The 20,293-nt window shown below is 41.3% G+C and overlaps 1 protein-coding gene across 2 annotated transcripts in view; it reads right to left on the minus strand.

The window, feature by feature from the left end:
* The window catches only part of ACOT12 (acyl-CoA thioesterase 12), a 32,588-nt gene extending 22,621 nt beyond the window's left edge, over nucleotides 1–9,967 (minus strand). Inside the window, exons 1-4 of one of the 2 annotated variants that reach the window (XM_032206762.1) lie at nucleotides 9,838–9,967; nucleotides 7,212–7,281; nucleotides 2,945–3,005; nucleotides 1,823–1,924 (exon numbers count right to left, since the gene is read on the minus strand). In XM_032206762.1, coding sequence (XP_032062653.1) covers nucleotides 1,823–1,924; nucleotides 2,945–3,005; nucleotides 7,212–7,281; nucleotides 9,838–9,967 — 363 coding nt within the window. Of the gene's footprint in view, nucleotides 1–1,822; nucleotides 1,925–2,944; nucleotides 3,006–5,073; nucleotides 5,112–7,211; nucleotides 7,282–9,837 lie in introns of those variants that run through there. The other variant, XM_032206763.1, reaches the window with a different exon arrangement.
* Between the last annotated feature and the right edge of the window lie 10,326 nt (nucleotides 9,968–20,293).

The raw sequence follows: 20,293 nt of genomic DNA on the forward strand, positions 1-20,293 counted from the left end.
GAACACATAGCACTTGGTGTGGCTTCAGACTACATACATTTCGTAGAAGCACAGAACCATAGGATGGTTTGGGTTGGAAGGGATCTGAAAGACCATCTGGTTCCAACCCCCCTGCCATAGTCAGGGACACCTCCCACTAGATCAGGTTGCCCAAAGCCCCATCCAGCCTGGCCTTGAGCACCTCAAGGGATGGGGCACCCACAGCTTCCCTGGGCAACCTGCTCCAGTACCTCACCACTCTCAGAGTTAAGAATTTCCTTTACTAGTAAATGATTTATGCCCTAAACGCTACTTGTGCTCAAATGCAAATTGCCATGTATGTCAGCGCAGGGAAAAAAATGAATCCAGTCCCATACTGGCTTCTGAAAAGTCTTACATTTAGATAAATACTGAGAGGTGCTACTGAACAGACACTTGTGTCATTTACTTACAAGATCTAATTTCAGAAACCTTAAAATAATGCACAAGCAATGTAACGCAGACAAAACCAACATTTTACAGCCTGCTGCTACTATTTCTCAGTCTTCGAGTCTTCACTGAACACTCTTCCAGTTTACTTGCCTTGTCTCTGACCCTACTCAAGAACTTCCCAGCTTTTTCCAAATGGCTGAGCTAGAAGATTAAGATGGTGAATGTATACTGTTGCTCTCTGCACAGCTTTAGCAACAATTGTTCAAAAAGCAGGTTTGAAAAAATGTTAACTTCTCCAATACTCTAATTTCCAATGAAATTAGAACTGAAATCTGAAACTCGCTCTGGGCAGTCCTGTCTTAAGCTTAGTTAATCATCACAAATTTAATCTGTAAATAATCTCCCTGGAAATTTGGGCATAAGGTGCCACAGATGTGATATCAAATTAGTAATAAACAATCCTTACTTTATATTTTAGTGCTCTCAAGCTAACCTTAGCCATTAACCTTTCAGAGACAAGCTAAGCTTTAGTTTTGGTAAAACTGAACTAATTTGTTTCTTCAGCAAACTGCACTATATCATTGCAGAAAAGGAAAGAAATGACTGGATGTATCAAATTGCTCACGTGACGACAACTGTCTGCCAATCAGCAGTGGATATTAGTGAGGCAGATGCACTTTTATAATATGTTAAAAGAAACTGGAAAGTCTATGATTGTGATACTAGTAACTTGTGTTAGAAAGTAGACTGTACACAAAGGGAGTTCATTAAGAATATCTGAGGAATATACGGCCTTTCCCACACGAACACTTTAGAAAAACTGTGCCTTCACTGTGAAAGCCAAACAGCACTGTGACTGGTTTCTAAACACCTCCAAGGATCCCAACACTGGGGAGAAGAGACAACAGTGGCATGCAAACCATTTAACATTAATGCTGAAGAATTAATTTAGGTTGGAAGCTAGCTTAAAAATGTGTTCTACCTGAGTAGTGATGACTCTGGACCACCTCCTCAAAAGGGAGTGGGAAGAATGAAAAAAAAAAGGACCCCACCCTCCCCCAAACCCTTGTATGTATATTGATCTGCTTCTGAAAAGGAGAGAGGTGGTGCAAACTCATAGGAATTTCTTTTCCAATGCTTGCCTGTGGCAATATTGCAGTCCCCATAACAGCACCAGTTCTACTACTAGTAAATGTGCAGGAGAAAGTGGAAACAATAAAAAAGCCTAAAAAAATCATATCAGTTGTGGAAAAAAAAGATCTCCCTGTTTTCTGGAGTTCATGCTATTTTTCTGTCATTGATCAGAATGAACAGGTATCATCATTTTCCTGTGTTTCACAATCAGAGGAGGGCTATTTCACAGAAATATAGTCCCAGTAACGTCAAGCATAGAACAAAATAGAAAGAATACCTTTTTAGCACCGACTGGTTTGGCTACATATGTCGCATATGCCACACTCACGATTTTTTCAACATTTGTCAAAACGTCCTCTACTGTAACCTTGATGCCAACCTACAAGGAAGAAGGTAGTGGGAGAAAGGGAGAAAAAAGTAATTACACCATCATCCACTGAGTTCAGATAAAGCAGAGCACTGTTTATCAAATTAATCATGTCCTGTCTCTGAAACCTAAGGTAAAAGGTAAAAAGCCTAAAAAAAGGTAAAAAGCCTGATCTGCTATCACTGATAGAGCCCTGAACATACATGAACATCACAATATTCTCTGGCCTCTGAAAAGCCCTTTAGCACAGCTGTATATAGATGTTTCAAACCATCTGTAAGGGTAAAATAAAAAACAGGAAAACATTTAGATTTAGTTTTATGGGTATCCATTTCCATTTATTTGTGTGCCATTGGGAGTCTACCTCTGAATCTAAGATCTGTATGAACAGTGAAGTCTTTATAAAGACACAGAATACAATGAAACACTTAAAGGGGAAGCACTTCATTTGACATTCTGATGTGCATCAAATCTTTTGATTTTTGTGAACTTTAGAGCCTTCTGGAATACATTCTCTAGGATATGCACCTTTTCCATTAATACTAATTAATATACTCATATTGTTCCATTCTTATTTCAAGTAATTGGACAATACATTATTACAATATGAAGAGTAATAACATGTGCACAACTAGCTGAGAGAAGTTGTGTTTTTTTTATATCAAAAGTTTCAAAAATACTTAGAAGTCCACCTATTCAGTAGAGCCTGGCTCTGATCTGGAGATTACTTAGAGGTTAACGGCTTTGGACTGGACGAACACCAACTACGCCAACCTGTCCAGTATACCTGCCAAGTATTTTAAGTCTTCAGGGTCCAGTTGCTATTTTGACACAGATTATTTAACAGGCAATATGCAATTAAAATAGTCATTATGAAACCAGATTTTCATTAGGCAGCGCTGTTGTTTAGATTTCTGCACTACATCCTTCTGGAACTAGTAAGACTGGATCCTTGTTTCATTTCTCTTCTCCTCCCATCTCTCTCCCCCTGTTCATTAAGCATCATTAGAAATAACAGTGATGATCTCTTACCTCCATGCTGGTGTTGAATGCTCTGTTCACTTTTGCTTTGATGGTAATAACTTGTCCAACCCTGTTAAGAAGAGTAAAATCTTCTTATGGTACGTAATCATGCAGCTTAATAAGTGTTTGGACGTCCCTCTCTAGGTATTCATAATAGCAGTGAAAAAAATCTCTGGAAGAAACTCTCATTAAGCTGTGATCAGTCTGTATCTTCCACAGTGTACTGAAAATGCACTGGAAAAGGTTTACCACAGTCAGATTACACTCATGCTTAATAATGATTTTAGTCTCTCAGAAAACTATGTAAGCTTAATTCTAGGCATTCCTTTTCCTTGCTATCCCTATGACATCAGGTATGCTCCAGGATCCTAGTCTTCCAAGAAATTTTGGCCTAGATTCTGCTTTTGCTCAAATGCACATCACGTGCATCCCCTAATATACAGATAGATACACACTGAGGAATACCCCCAGTTTGTGCTCTATCCCCTAGTGCTCTTTGAAGTTTCTGTACGATGGGAAAAGAGTTTACTTCCCACATTCTGGCCAAGAGCAGGGATGTAACATGCCCCTTCTGTCTGAGCAGCTACTACTCTTTCCCATTTACTTACATAGAATACCTAAACAGAATATTATATTTATGTATAAATAACACATGTATTGTATTTATATGTATTTACATATTTATTTACTTATATTTACTTATATACATAAAATTAACTGACTGTGAAAATACTTTCCTTATAGAATTTCTAAAATAATGCTTCTTATATACTGATAAGTGTATTTTTTTATCAGGCAATGCTAAAATAGTGAAAAGAAGGCAGTTTCCTCCAGAGTTGTCTTATTGAGCAGAACAGCAAAAGGACATGAGGCAAAGACAGGGTAAGTGAGAACGGCAGCCAAAATAACTGGGCATGAGGCTGCTGACTTCAGGGAAATTAGGCCAACCTAAAACTGCTAAGGATCAGTCCCAAAGCAGGCAAAGCACAGCAAGCTACGTCCATGACTATCAAATATAACTTGGGCTACCTGATCACCTAAGAAACAGACATCTACAGCTAAGCACTGGGCACAGCATGACCCCAGTTTATTAAGAAAAAAAAAATCTTTTTAATTTCTTCCTAATTTAATGGATAGTCGATTTTTTTTTTTTTTTATGTACAAAGGTAAGGCTTTTGTTAAACTGCTTCTCTCACTGCCAGATTTTCAAAGAAGTTATCAAGCAATATAATGGAAAGTAGGAAAACTGTTCCTTTACAATACCAGACAAGAAGAACGAATTGCAAAGATTTTTTTTTTCTTTCTTATTCACATTCAAGAATGCAAGTGGAAACCTTTACATGGGGAAAAAAGTGGTTCGAGGAATGATTTTGGTCCTTCTGCAGATATACACCTTTTGAAGATACTCAGTTTTTCTGTCGCTCACTGCAAACATGCAAACATTAACATAACAGTTCCAAACTGCACAGGAGAGGGAACCACCAATGCCTTTAAAAATGAGAGGGTATTCTGAACAATAGCATAGTATTTGTGTTCAGGCTTGGCAAAGAAGTTATAGATATAGTCTTGCAAAAAGCCTTTAGAAAGCTTAGAAAGAGAACTCATTCAAGTATCCTGAAAAACCTCTGAAGATTCTGTATCTGCCACAAAACTCTCAAGAGGATTACAGTAACACAGCAACAGAAGTAATGAGAAGTGCAAGGTGAAAAAAAGGTAAGTTTATCCCACACACTAACAGTGAGCATGAGGCTTTCCTCTCAAGAGGGAGAGTTCAGAGTCTGTGGATGCTTGCAGAAGATGTCACGGTCCCTGTGAAGGACATCACGATGGCAGGTTGTCCGTGAGGATCCATGCACAGCAGGGAATGCAGCAGTCTCTACCCCATTCTTCCACACAAAGACTGTTTATTTGACCTTTGCCAGCAATAGGTCCCTGGCGACCTCTCTTCCTCTTTGTGAGAACATTGCATAAAAGGGGTTGAGAGAGGTAAGGTTGCATCTGTTAATGTTTCAGGGAACTGCGGAGTTTGAGGGAACAGCAGAACAAAGCTGGATGTGATCTCACTCAACCTGAGGAGCCAGTCCTGCAATAAGGTGGGTTTGGATTTTAAGAGACATTGAACGCCCTGACTGACTTACATCTCCTTCAGTGTTCCAGTCTACGTAGCTGAATTCACATTTCACTGCAGGAAAGCGTAGTCCTCTGGGGTCCGTGGCCATAACAGAAAATAAAGATGTCAGAACTGAGATTGTAAGACAGCGTGATAGGGAAGTGTCTTTTCATATATTATCCAGAGCAGTTTCAAAATGAAATGTTTTACGTGGTATCACGTATTCTGTCTTTGGACAAACAGATTTATTTAAGCCAAGACAGCTGATCAGCTTGGGCATTTAAATAGATACTTAAGGGCAGGAGTCACAGAACATCACACTTTCGCTTGTAACTGGCAGAAGGATTCTGAAATACATCAGAATGGTTAACATACGGAGCATTAACAAAATTTAAATGTAATTTAAAGTTAGAAGTTCTTACTACTCCTGATCTGCTGCATATTAAAAGATGAGGAAGAGGAACTTATTTCTTATCATGGCATAAAACTGAGTGTTGCAATATAGGGATATATTATGAAAAAAATGTATTTCCATGTCAATTGAAGAGAAGTAAACATGGAAGAGTTAATCCTTACAGAGCATACCTAATCTGAGTTAGGTAAATGAAGCCTTACAGCAGGTAACTTACAAAATATTTTTTCATATCTAATAAGAAGAGCTCTTACTAATGCTAGACATTTGTATAATCTGGCAGAATTTAGGAAATGACACAGTGAACTATGAACAGGATGTTAGGGATGACTGAGGCTGAAGAATAATTACTGAAACCATTTCACAGTTACTAGACTTATACCTTAAATTCTTATAAATAACGGAACATTGGCCCTACAAGTAGAAGCAGAGCTAGAAACATATTTAGAAACGAGTTTGAAAAGACAGTATTTTTATTCTATTTCAGAAGCTCAGGTCTGCTCTCAGAAACAAGAGAGAAAAATGCTCTGAGGCTAATGAAGTCTGAAATACTATGCCTGAAAGAAAAACATTATTCTCACTTCATTTGTAGATCTGTGATCCCTGTTTTTGCAGAGAAGATTATTTCCTAAGGAAAAAATTAAAACCACAGAACAATTACAGGCAAGACAAACATTTTAAAACTCATTTGGTAGAACAGGCCAAGAACTTCTTGTGATTTCTAGTCTTAGCATGACCATAGTCACTTGCTTTGCTGCTGGTTCTAGTTCTCATCTTAGTAGCCACTGGTCTAACAACTCGTTGACCAAAAGTGCGAGTTATTTATATTACATCAGCTGCACATCTGACAACCAACATTGCTTGGCTTACAGTTATGATCATCGCACATTGGTCTGTACCAGGTCCACCTCACCCGTGACATCATTTATGCACTAATTTCTAGTGTGCAAGATGCAAAAACACACAAGAAGTTTGTAGGATATCTTGCTTCTTTCATTTGTGTCCTGCTGCTTCAGCAGCTCAGGTTCAGTAATATGATGAACTTCCACACACAGTTTTGCTTATTTATTTAAATTTAAGCAGACCATGGCTTTTACATATACTCTTAAATACAGCATTAAGTACAAAGCAATGACTTCACGTTTTTCGCAATACATGGTTCGGGAAAAAAAAAAAAGTGTCATTTCTTCCTACAATGTCTTTTATCCCTTACTTATGTAAGGGATCATCATGGAGAATGGTTAAAGCAAAACTTTTGCCTTTTAAACCTTGTGTTACCTTGTACACTTGCTAAATACTGAATAATCACAAATGTAAAACATTTCTGTTTTGCTACGTGAAGATATTCTTTTAAAAGAGCTGTAAGAAAGAGTCAGTAAGATATAAACTGAAACAGCACCTACAACAAAAACCGTACAGCAACCTTTATGAGTTTTATAAGTGTATTCCTTATTTAGCAGAGATAAGTAATGGCCTGTGGCATTCACTTCAACTAGAGCCAAAGATCACTGGGACATTGGTTTCTCACCTGGCATCTACATTGCCAGGTCAAAGTAACTACAGTTTATTTTAGATCTGTGAAATTTATCTCTGTTTTCTAAGTGGGTCAGGCTATCACCGACAGGAAAGAGCAATTTCGAGACTTAACCCCATGGCTCTGGGGAGTTCGCAGAATTTTATATGCCTCAGTTTATCTCTGCCAAATAAGAATCTCTAAAATGAAAACATTTCATCATTGTTAGGTGGTTTTGTACCTGGCAGCCTCTTCAAACTGTATGTCATCCATAGACGCTGTCACACAAGACACACCAGCGTGTTTCTCAGCTTCAAGAGACACACAAGGACAGACAATTACTACACTGCACTTGCAGCAAGCCATTCACCTATATATTTGCAAGTCTGAAGTGGAGCCTTTAGAAAAAAAGGCAGCTGAAATAAGATTAATACTTACCATGATGTAAAGGTAACACCAGGAAATGAGACTAGATGATTATAATGATTCTCCTGAGTTTGAGAAGCTCTAACTATTTAAGGTCCTCCTCTAAAACTGAGCATTCTGAATGAGAGCTATCAAGCATTTTCCAGGGGAAAAGAGTATTAACAGGTATACAGAAATCCCAGAAACCAACCTCAAAATGAGAATGCTGTGGATGTCAGCTATGTTAAACCTGTCTAGAAGGTTATGTCACTTGAGAATTCTCAGACACAGGAGAAAGACCTACTGGCTTGACAATATGGTCACAGCAGTGGAAAGCAGGTAAGTACATGCCCCCAGTATTATATTAAAACTGCAGGATTATAAAAAACGCAATCAAGATTTAAACATTGGAAAAGAGTATTTACTTTTTGTAACAAATTGAAAATATTGTTTTCGAAATGTGTAGTGTTCTTCATCTCATAGATTACAAAAAATAATACATCCAATTTGTATTAATTAGAAAACATAATCTTGAAAAGGTAAGTATCTCTGCTGATAATATTTAGGAGTCCAACAGTCATCTTTTTATATTAAGTTATTGTGATTTACTATTTATTTGACCATAGTGCCTAGAGTTTCATATCACAGACCAAATTCCTCATCCTCTAGGGTCTATGGAGCAGGCTCCCCAGGGACATAGTCACAGCAGTGTCTATAGGAGTTTAAGAAGCATTTGGACTGCGCGCCCAGTCATACGGCTTGAATTTTTGGGTAGACCTTCATGGTGCCATGAGTTGGTCTCAATGACCCTTATGGGTCCCTTCCAACTCGGAATATTCTACGATTCTGTGATTCTATGAGTCCATGTAAACACAGGGAACCCCAGCTCCAGAAAGTTTCCTGGGTGATGTAGCCAAAAAAAAAAAAGAGTCCTAGGAAACGTGGACAACAGTAGTCTGCCCAACAGAGAAGTTCTCACTCCCATGGAGCCCAACAATATTATTGTGACCATTGGTGGAAAAGGCTTGGAGGAACTGGAGAGAGGGTGGTGCATAAATTGTATCATTACCTGAGGAATTCCTTTTTAAAATATGAGGGTAAAACATGTTAAGGCACTTATCAGAAACACAACAAACTGTGCTGAAGGGAAGAGGTCACTAAAGACTAAGAGGCTAGAGTTGCCACAGCCTAATGCAAGATGATGAGTAAGACTGTGATAGATCATAAACAGCCTCAAAGTGGAGCAAAGAGACAGGTGGATCAAGCCTGAAGCTGCAGGTCATGGAACAAAGGAGGTACAAAATCCAGGCACCTGCAACTGCAGCAGCTGGCACTACCACAGGGGAAAGGTGCAAAAGCCAAAGAAATCCCTGCCTGGCATGCTGCGTTTGCTGTGACACAAGTCCCAAGCTAGGGAAAGCATTAAAAAACTTGTGTGTGCAATGGGACTAGCTGTGTGGCACAAGTCAAATAAAGCAAAAACAATCACTAAAGGTGGACTGAAAGCAAGCTCCCCTGTCAGGTTTGCAGCGGATGGGGATCACAGATTTGCAGAAGTCCAGGGAGCAGGCACCGACCATCGCAGCAGCTGGGGCTCTGCTGCATCAGGGCAGGGACTCGAGTTACACGCTTTATACCACCAGTGAGCAGACTCTCCATGAAGAGTGCTTTTAAGAGAGAAGTCACCAAAGGGCTGGAGCCAAGCCGTTCCCTAGTGCCACCATAAACCCCTAACAAACACGCGGTCACCCTGGGAAGCTGAACCCTGCCAGGTGGTTGCCGCATGGGACAGGTCCTCCAGCATCCCACAATTTTGTGGGTACAGCCACAAGCCACAAGCCACCAAGCATGACACACGCCTAGACAGCCAGCACACCACACTGCGTGCCTAAAAACACCCATCTGGGCAGCAGCTCCCCAAAAACCAGCCGCTATCCCCTACCAGCCCTCCTGCGCCCCGCAAGCCCACGCCATGCACCGGGAGCTCACTGGCCGGCGGCAGCGCCTGGCGTTTGCTCGCTTCTAGAAGTTAGCTGAGGGGTGTTAGTAGTTGTTTTTTAAACCAGTGTTTCTTGTGTTGTTTTTCTCCGAATATGTTTAAATTAGGGCTTTTTTTCTTTTTTGCTTTCCTCGAGCACCTCTCATCGCTCCATCCCCGATCCATCCATCTCCCTGCTAGCTCTGGCTGCACCCTCTCACCCCACACCACCTCAGTACCCCGCTCCTCACCCCAATCCCCCCCCCACGACCCTCGGGGGCACAAAACCACCCCATTCCCCTCCTGCCACCGGCAAAAGCCAGGAAGGAGCCGCCGCTTTCGGGGCGAGGCAGCGCCCACAGGGGCAGCCCGAGGGGCCGGGGGGCTCCGGGGCAGCAAATGGCGGCGGGGGCGCCTCAACCCCCGGCTCCCTGAGGCGGTGCCGTGGTGGTCGCCGTCCCCCGGGGCGCCGCCGCCCCTCTACCTGCCAGGCAGGCGGTGGCGTCCATCCACTTGAGGAGCTGGCCGGCGCTCAGCTCCCCGCGGTGGTTGGCGTGAGCCGGGAAGATGGCCTGGCACATGCCGACATCGCCGCCCGCCACGCACCGCTCCATGGCGCCGCGGGCAAAGCCGGCAGCAGCAGCAGCGGCAGCGGTGGCTGAGGCTGTCCCGGGCACCGGGATGGGACGGGACGAGCCGGGCAGGGCCGTGCCGCCCTCCCCGCTCCCTGCCGGGACGGTCCCGCCCCACCATGGCCGTGGCCGGGCTGGAATCGCCCCCCTCTGGCCGCCGCCGGGCTGCGGTGGGGCGGGAAGGTGGCTCCGCCATGGAGGTGGCAGCCGGGGGGTGCCGGGGGCTGCCGGCCTGACCTGGGCGCTGAGGGGGACACACGACGCCTCAGATTTGATGGGGAGCTTATATATTTATTTATTTGTTATCCCTGGATGTTTGATCAGCCTCTCTGTCATCTAGCAGTGGCTCGCTACCCGCTGTTCCAACCACAGGCTTCCCATGTTTATTAAAAACAGACTGGAATACTTTTTTTTTGTGCCGTGAATGTTCGTCTCAACATTGTTAAAGATCCAGCTTTAACCTGTAAGAGCAGGGAAAATTTGAGTGTTAACCAACCTGCCATGCCAAGATCAGAGTTTCTCAGTACTGTAGGGATTTTCTTCCCACGTGGTCTCTTCCTGCCCTCACACTCTTGTGCCCTTCCATGTAGCTTTCACACCTGTTTAACATGTAGCTCTGATCAGCCAATTGGCCCAAAATATTTATCTGTCACCTGCTGTGAGATCAGGAGCTACAAGGCTGTTGCTATAACAGACAGGTAAAAGAGAAATCTAAAGCTGCGCACATCTAAAATTTTCTGAAGCATGTGGAGGAGTACAGGCTTGGGTGAGGGGTCATCAAACCTCTCCTTTTAGAGAAACAGGAAAGCTAACTTTTCTCATTTCTTTTGGGATGAGGGAAGCTGGTGTTTGGTACTTCTCACACCAGAACTAAACGTACCTCCTGACTTACATAAAGTGTGTCACACAGCATAAGGAGATGGGGGCTGCCCTTCAAGAACAGGAGTGGCCACCCAGGATCCAAATGAGGTCTCCACATGGCTACCATGGGTTTGAACACTTGGCAGACATGGAGAGTGAGGTGAAAGACCTCACAGCCTAAAATGTAATTTTCCCAAACTAGCTTCAATTTCCATAAGCCACCTTTCTTTTCTGCCTCTTGTCCCGCTCCTCTGACTCTGTCTGCTGAAATAACTGAGTCAGATGTCTCTCATACAGCTGGCTTCAGCATCTCCTTTGTCTGCAACCCCTTGTATTCCTTTAGCTTCTTACACGGTCTCCATTGGAGTAATTGAGTGTTTTGCAGTCTTGTGTATTTGTCCTCATAAAACATCCGAAAGGCCAGTATTGTTCTCTTTTCACAGCTGAAAAATTAGAGAAATTAAGTTACTGGCCCAAGTTCACAGAGGAGATCAGTGTGGCAGATAAAGTTTCCCAGTAGAAAAGTGCCTTATGTGGTCTGGTGGTCAATGCTGGAAAAAGTTGGCCAGACCAACACTACCTTAAGGCAGACTCTGGGAGGCATCTTTGTAAAATGTCAGATTTCTCTTTACTGATGCCCGCTGTGGTGAGAGGAACAAGGGGTTAAAGACAGATAGCAGATGCCTTACATCCAAACCCACACATCACTGAGTTAGAGCCTTTGGTGAAACTGCTCTTTTTAATTGAGAAATGGTGGTGACTTAGAGTGAGCTCAACTTTAAAGGTTTGGTTAGCTGGCTAAAAAATTGGCTTTCTTTCAGAAGTTGCTTGCTAATGTCGTTTTTAAAAGTGTTTGTCAATAAATGATTCTCACTTAATGGCTTGAGACTTCTTGTGCTAAACTGAAATAGTAAAAACAAAACCAAGAGGAACAGGTGCAGTACTGTTTTAAATGCTTTTACAAAGGAGAAAGGATTATCCTCTCCTATTAACATATACTTGTAATTGAAGCAACATAATTTTGAAGGCTTTGTGCAGCACAATAGCACATCTCACGAGTGATGTGGTGAACAGGACACAGAACAGTACCTGTAGAGGAATTGTGCCAGAAGAGGTAAGGCACCTTATTATTAAAAGATGAGTTCAGTATTAGATGTGGATAAATCTTCTGGAAAATATAGCCATTTTATGTAGCAAGAAGTACTGCTCAATCATACAGTATATAGGCAGCTAGCAGCCAGTTCAACTGATGTAGCTGTACCAGACTTGACCTTCAGCCAAGCTAGACCTTCGTCCTGGTTTCAGCTAGGACAGAGTTAATTTTCCTCCTGGAAGCTGGTATGGTGCTGTGTTTTGGGTTTAGGATGAGAATAATGCTGATAACAAACCAATGTTTAGTTGTCTTACACAGAGCCAAAAACATTTCAGCTTCTCACGCTGCCCTGCCAGCCAGGAGGCTGAGGGTGCAGAAGGATCTGGGAGGGGAGAGAACCAGGGCAGCTGACCCCAGCTGGCCAAAGGGATGTCCTGTACCATGGGGAGTCAGGCTGAGCAATGAATATGGGGTAGCTGGCCAGGGTGGGGGGATCACTCACTGCCTGGGGACGGGATGGGCATCAGTCAGTGGGTGGTGAGCAATTGCATTGTGCGTCACTTGCTTTCTACGTTCCATTATTACTAATTATTATTATTACTACTGTTATTACTGTTGTTATTACTGTTATTATTTTTGTTGTTATCATCATCTTAATCATTATTTCTCTTCTTTTTGTGTCCTTTTGAACTGTCTTTATCTCAACCCATGAGCCTTACCTTTTTTTTCCCCCCGATTCTCTCCCCCATTCCACGGGGAGGTGGAGGTGAGCAAGCGGCTGTGTGGTGCCTGCTGGTTAAACCACAACAACCTTATTCTGAGAAACGTTACAGAGCAAGGGGGTAGTAAGGGAGGTCTGATTTAGAACCAAAATTTCTCAGAAGCCCATAATCTATAACTGTGTGTTAGTTGTCTACCAAAATTCCGTCAATGTTTAAACAGATGCATGCAAGACCAGAGAGCTTCAGGGTCCTTTGAGAAACTACAGACTAATGTGATAATCGTGACAACATGTTCACAAATCTTTTCTTACCAGTGGAGTCAGCAGATGTGGGACGTGCCTCCAGAGCGGCTCTTTTGGGTAACATTTTAAATACAGATGTCAGTTACTTCAGTAAATTGACCAGAATATGTAGCTATGCATCTTTATATGTTTCTATTTTCTTGAAATAAATATATCACTCCCTGAAGTTACAAATGTTTTGGGGAGTCATATGTTTCTCTCACAACCCTAGTTATTCCTGGAGAAAAAAAAGTTGTGTGTTGTTTTTATTTTGACACAGCTTTTGAAAATACAACTACTTCTTGTAAAATGAAACTTTATTCTAAAATGTATCCAAAATTGCAAGACACAAGCACCATTAAACAGATAAATAGACATATATTTATGTACAGAGAGCATCAAAACACAAAACAATTGTTAATATAATTCTTATACCATTTTAATGAGTATCCATCAATAAAACTTTACAATTTAAAGAAGACTTTTCAGTTGCAAAACAGTTGTAAAATCATATGTATAAATTATGTTTACTACAATTCCAATAACAGAGGCAAAGTAAAATACAAAAATAATAATCAATACTGCAAATTCAAATACAAAACCCAAAGTAATGCTGCACAGGTACATACGTACACTGGATGAATTCATGCAGCTAGGCAGTGCAACAAATTAACTGCTTAGTTTAACTTATCACAAAATGGAACAACCATGTCGGCAAACAGAAGAAAATATATTTTTGTAATAAATCATAGTGCATTTTGAAGTTAGACTTTATAAAATGATTGTTGAGTGATATACTTCTAAAATCCCCCATGTGATCTGAGATTCCCCAGCTCCTCTCCTGCAAAATAAAATACAAATGACAAAAGCTAAAAAACCCACTGTAGTACAGAGTCTGATGTACTGGTACCATCTTGAATTTTTATTCTTGGTATCAGACTTGTTTGCAAGTGTCCATGTCCAAAAGGACATACATTACTCCTTGCTATGAAAAGTAAATCTTATGTGTTCAAATGTTATCCCCATAAATTGAATCTCACATGATGCGTAGACTGTGCTGGTTTAGAGAGGCACAGCTGAGCCTTGAGAAAATAACTCTTAAATCCCTACGAATTACAGAGAGAGAGTAAAACGGAGGATAGAGAGACCTCTTTATTCTTGAAGCTCCTATCCCTAATTGCTTTGATTACACAAACACAGAATAACATAAAAGGCTTTTATGGCTTGGATGAAATTTTCTGCTAATTTGCTGGGCAAGCACAAAGCCCATGTTTCTCCACAGAGCTTGCCTTTCACAGTGTAGAAGGCTACGGACTGTTTTGGTTGGTGAAAGGAAGCCTCAGGTAACTGTATGGAAAAATACTTCTGCGGTGAAAATGCTTTAGAGATAAGGAAACAAAAATCAGAACAGAACCTCGTGAAAACTGTGATTTCTTGTGTAGCTGTGATACTAAAACATGGCTGTTCACCTTTCAGTTCTGCATTGGTTGGTACATCATGATCAAACGTAGTTAAAAGTGAGGCTCATACCTCATCAAATGTTACTGGTTAGGTGTCAAAGTTAGATGAGATACAATTACACAGTCTGACGCTTTTTCCTAAAATCTTAAGTGATAAGCACGCTCAGTGTTTTCACTAGGAAGTCACTGCTAATGCTACATTTCTTTGCTGAGAAGACATTAATGTACAGCAGCCTGTAAACTACCGAAGAGTTGCTCCCTGCATCCTTTGTGCATCCACAACTCCCTTTCAAGCCAATGATAACTTTCGAGTTAATGGGAGTTTCAAGCAAACAAGGGATGCAGAAAAACACCTGTATTGGATAAACAAGGTAGCAATTTATACAGCAGCATTTCTAAATTTTCAACATGCAAGCACATGTAGAGAGAAGCTAAGAGACGGCATGCATTGCAGTGATATGTCATTGTGCTTATGTCTGGTGGAGAACACTATGGCGTTTTCACCTGGGAAAACATAAACATTAGACCCAGAAGACTCAAATAGCCAGTATTAATGAAGCCATCAGCTACTATGTAGTAAAGAATACCCCAAAGGTTTGTCCGCTCATAGCTTATAGATACTGAAGCTGAAGAGAATTACAAAGGCACAATACAAGCCTATATTTCTTGTAAATTATATATATTCATATATTTTTGCTCAAACCACCTCAAGATACTGAATGATAAAATATAACTGAAAATATAAACGTTACTTGAAAGTTAAGCACTAAAAATAAATGCTTGCTGGAGAAGATAGCTCATCACTTGCTACATTTCTACACTTTCTGGGTGCTAAGCTTGTCCACATCTCCTCCATGGCTGACAAAACCCATCAAGATGTTCAAGAATATGGTGATCCACGGGAAAATTGGAAGATTATCAGGCGACAGACAGAATGGTATGCATCTGAAAAGTTGTCCGTAAGTGGCTACCACAGTAACCTTTCCCACTGCCACTGCTTTACTCTTGGTCCAGAATTCACTGAAGACCCAGAAGCAGTAACGGGAAATTCACATCCATTTTCATGCAGGGATGAGGCTGGGCTAATTCTTGAAAATAACATTTTGGTTTAGTTCAGCAATTAAAATATTGAACAGCAGAGCAGGGATTGTACTAGCATATCATAAAAAGCATTTCTCAATTTTTCTACTCATAGCTACACAAGATGCATATCATTTTCAACACTGAATGACTCACGACTCAGAAAATATAGCAAACATACTAATACCGCTGCTGTTAGACTCATTAAAATATAAAAAATAAATTTCACCTACTTTTGTGTGATGAATTTATACGGCAACTTTGGAGGGAGCCACTCTTTGGAGGCCCAGCGGAGAGAATGTGGACACTTCATGAAGGTGAAAAGGTGCCAAGCTCAACATTTGTATTTTTAAACCTCAGCTCTTCCTCAGCTTGCAACAAGAATTGGTACAATTGTTATGATTTGGTATGCATGGTTAATGAAGAAAGATACTGAGTTGGGTGAGAATAAAGTAGGTGTATGGTACGAGCCTGAGGTGGAACCTAGATGGGCTTTGCTAACCCAGACAGTAACGCTGTCTTCAAAGACCTGGCCTATCTGAAACTGGGTACTTTCCTTATCTCCAAACCAGCATGTGAAATTATATACATTTACAGAAAGCTTACAAAAAATCCCCATAAACTGCCATTACTACCTGAATTTTCACAATCCTAAATTAGGAGCTTCTAGATTCATTCCTGAAAGCTCTTAGGAAAGGAACCTAGTCATTCCTAGAAAGTATATACATTAATATCTTAGTTACAACCTCACAGCTGAATTTAAAAGCAGCATATGCTATTGCTGGTGTTGATTCATCTATGCAATGGTTTCTTCATATGTTGCTTTAAATGAATGAATCAGTGCAGACAAAGAATGAGAGAGCCCATTTAACAAATAAAGGCTAGAATCTCTAGGCAGGGGTAAAACTTCCAGAAATGTTCAAACAACTTAATTCAAGTTACACCTGTTTATATTTAAAAAAAGAAAAGAAAAGAAAAAAAAAAAGAAGTACAGAAGGAAAGAATACCAAACTATAGGGCAAAAATCTCATGTTTGAGACTGAAGGATTTAGAAACTCATCTGGAAGCCACATGGATTCAGATTCTCAGGAGCTTGTTATTCCTGCTCATTTGAGCCTTGTCCAGGGACGGGAAGCGAAGTATAAAAACCCTGAAATCATTCCACCTAATGGTATGCTCTTAAAAGCATGCAGGAGATATCAATGGAGAAGGTGATGGATGCCATCGTACAGTCTTCTGAAGGCATCTCTGCTTCTGCCCCTCCTGTAACTTTGAGAGGAAACCCAATTTGCTGAGGCTGATAATTTTTAAGCAGCTGAAGTGAGGGTAGGATGAATCAGGCCAGTGTGGAACAGAAACAAGCATGGTATAGAGGTATAAATTTACGCTTACCAAACAGTCTGCAATAGCACTGTCTGAGGCTCCAACCCAGATAATGCTTTGTGGTCACAGACCCATCCAATCCATTTCTTTGCAGCTCCCCAGTCTTGCCAGGAACTTTTTTAAGATAAAACAAAGAAACTTGATTTTATCACCTTGTTTCTGTGTTTGGTCCTTAGACATGGAGGCTTCTCCAGACACCAGAGATTCTGGGTGCTAGACTGGCTCTCAGCGGCAGCTCCCTGGGGGGAGGCTTTCTGTGTATACAAGGGTACACAGAGTTTTATCTTGGTACAACAGAACTAATCCCACCAAACCTCTCAGCAGCTTAACAGCTGTGGAAAACAGCTGGACATTTCAAAAAGGATTTTTAAAGAAGGGTGGCCTTCAGGTGCAGGTCTGTTTTCTGACACCAAAAAGGCTTCAGGTTAAGATGTACGCATGGTACAACTGCTCCTAAGGGCTGCAACTGGAATTGTTATGACCCCTCAATGCAAGACCCTGTACCCTTTGGAAAGGGACCATTGTCAGGCAGCTTTTTGGACCTCTCATCAGCACAGCCTGCTGCCCTTCTGAAACAATCCAAGAAGATGCTTTTGAAAGTCATGCAAAGGGTCTAAAGAAGTTTGTGGCTGGGGTGCTTACTTGCCCTAACATAACACACACGTCTGTGTATTTATAATACTGCGGGAATTTTGTTTTGCTATGCTTTTGAACTGTTCTGGTATGGCATGGATTAGCTCTTTGCACTGTCAGTAATGGAGATGAAGCACTCGCTTAAGGAGGAATACAGATATGTTGAAATATACAGAATTTGTGAGACCCCAAATACTATCAGTATTAATGTTTTAGGTCAGGGGCAGCATCCTGTTTTATATGTATTTTCTACATCAGTATTTAGATTGGAAAACTTAATTCCTGTTTATTTGGAAAATTTCTGAGGTTCCTTTTACTTCTAAAGACTGGAGTTGGAATATTAGTTTCACTTACGATATGGAAAGTCCATCTCTGTCTAAAACACACCTGCCTAGTTGTTTGTACGTGACCAGAAAATACTTCTCTTTAATCGGGATTATGTCCTGTTCTCTATTTATTCACCTTAAACATTTATTTTTGGCATTAGAAATATTCAGACTTTATATACAGGTTGGCTTGGATGTGCTAGCAACACTTACTTCAAGTACTCAGTTTTATGTGAATGGGTTAAGGTGCAAAGTCACTAACAAAGACTGCCTTTATTCAAAAGGTTAGACTAGTTATTTAAACTATCAATAAAAACCACTAAGACAGAGTTTGAAATGATCCAAAAATCCCCTTCAACTTTCTCAGGTTGTGTTGCCAGTTTTTCATTCTTTTTCCCATCAACTCAAAGCCTTTCCGTCTAGACAGGATTTGAATTTCTGATGTCAGGAACCAGCAAAGAACACATACATATTTTCAGGCCTTTGATGTGCATCATAAAATACCAATAGAAAAGAATTCAGAGTTGGGTTATTTTTCTTTCTCAGTAAACAGACAAAGAATGAAATTCTCCTTAAAACACTGCCTCACGTAAAGCCTGTGGCAGCTGGGGACAAGGACACAGAGCAGAGAGCGCGCTTCCTGATCGCTGCACGTGCCGGGGCTGGGTTTCTGTCCTGGCACCAAAGCAGAAGCTTTAAGAAGAGACACTGGAGGAAAAGCCAGGCTGTCCCTGCCTGCTGGGCCTGACATCCCTGTCTGCAGCTTGCAAGCACAGCCCGCGGCCTGCTCGGGCTCACGAGATGTGCCCAGCTGCAGCCACCCGTGGCCTGCTCGCGCCTGACAGGCCACGGACTGGGCCTGGTTCTCTCATCGCACATTATATTTAATATTCCTGCTAACAGCTTGTGTATCTGCTGCTTGAATTATGTTCTGAAACCACTAAGCGTGCTTAACAGAGCTTTAACTGGACGTGAACAGCAAGTTTTGATGACAGAACAGGTGCTGTTTGTTGTGGTATACAATACACACGGCTGCACGACCCCGCCACCTCTTGTTTCAGAACACGAATTTACAGCATTGAGCAATGGTGACAAGGTTTCCTACACAGAACCTACAGGAATTTACAGACTATGCATGGGTCACTGGGGTTATAATGTCAGCAGTCGCCCACACAGAGTACGTGTGTAATGTGAACAAAGTTGACAGCAGTTTACCAATGCTTTAAGTAATTCACATAAACATGTTAACACATCAGCTACCCAATTTTCCTCCTCTCTTCACCAGAAATAAGTGTTTTCCAATTGCATGTAATGCAACCCATAAATAACTGTTCTGTTTTTGTGGTTTTAGGCAAACATGCACAAAATAGATGTAGTCCAACATTTCTGCAAGGGGATACTTGCCACAAAAAATGCCCTCACAATTTATGTTTAAGCATACAGGGCATGTTGGTATACACTTCTCAAACAACCACTGCAAGACCAAAATGTTTTCTTGTATGGGTTCTTTTTTGTCCTGAAAATATAATAATATTTAAAGTTATTTGATTCTCAACTAGCAGAAAGCTCCAGCTTACACTGTGCTGATGCCACCCTTCCATCTCTGGTATTTCAGGGCTCATTTAGGAATTTGTATTCACTTCCTTAACTCTTAATGTGAATGTAAATGAGAACAAAACTGGAAGTTAATTAGCAAAATGAGAATAGATCTGGGAACAGCTTATACCAGCTTCTGAATATCTTGTTTTCAGACAGCAGTGTGGCAAACACCTCTCATCTTTCCTGCTAAGCTGTTGGATGTTCTCTGTTTGGATGGCCTTTGCCACCCACTGGAAGAGCACTTGCACTGTGCCACCCATAACATGAGTCCCTTGCCTGCAGCCTGTTCAGACCAAGTATCCATCCACCCTGCGGGGCAGCCATGAGAGCAACCACGGCGTCCTCGCCACCCGTTTTGTTGCTGTTTGCTGCTGGCAAGCTTATTGCCAGTTAACACACTTTTCAGATCCTCCTAGTAAATTATAGCCTTAGTAATCTCCTACTTCAATTACATAGGCTCTATTTGGATTTTATTTTCCTCTACTCTGCATGGCAAACATCAACTTCTGTTTCAAGCTATTTTATGTCATTGCTGGAAATCATCTTGTCTAATGCATAATAAGCCTGTGAGATGTTAACTTTCCTAATGTCTAGTGCTAAGAGCTCTCAGGATCTTGCGCAGCCACAATGTCTATAATGAAATAAATGCTCTATAGTAGGACTCTTGTTACAGATGCGAGCAACTTCCTGTATGTTTATTGGGCAAATTGTTCTTGTTTTTGTGCAAACATCTGGCATGGTACATTTAATGGAAAAATCCAAATGAGAGGGGAGAAAACATGAAGATTAAACAACAGAAATACAGCCTACAAATATCCCGCTCATCCAGCGGATGATTTATCTCCTCGTGGCTTGGAGCAGGATTCTGTG

Source organism: Aythya fuligula, chromosome Z (assembly GCF_009819795.1).
Source record: "Aythya fuligula isolate bAytFul2 chromosome Z, bAytFul2.pri, whole genome shotgun sequence".
Lineage (NCBI taxonomy): Eukaryota > Metazoa > Chordata > Aves > Anseriformes > Anatidae > Aythya > Aythya fuligula.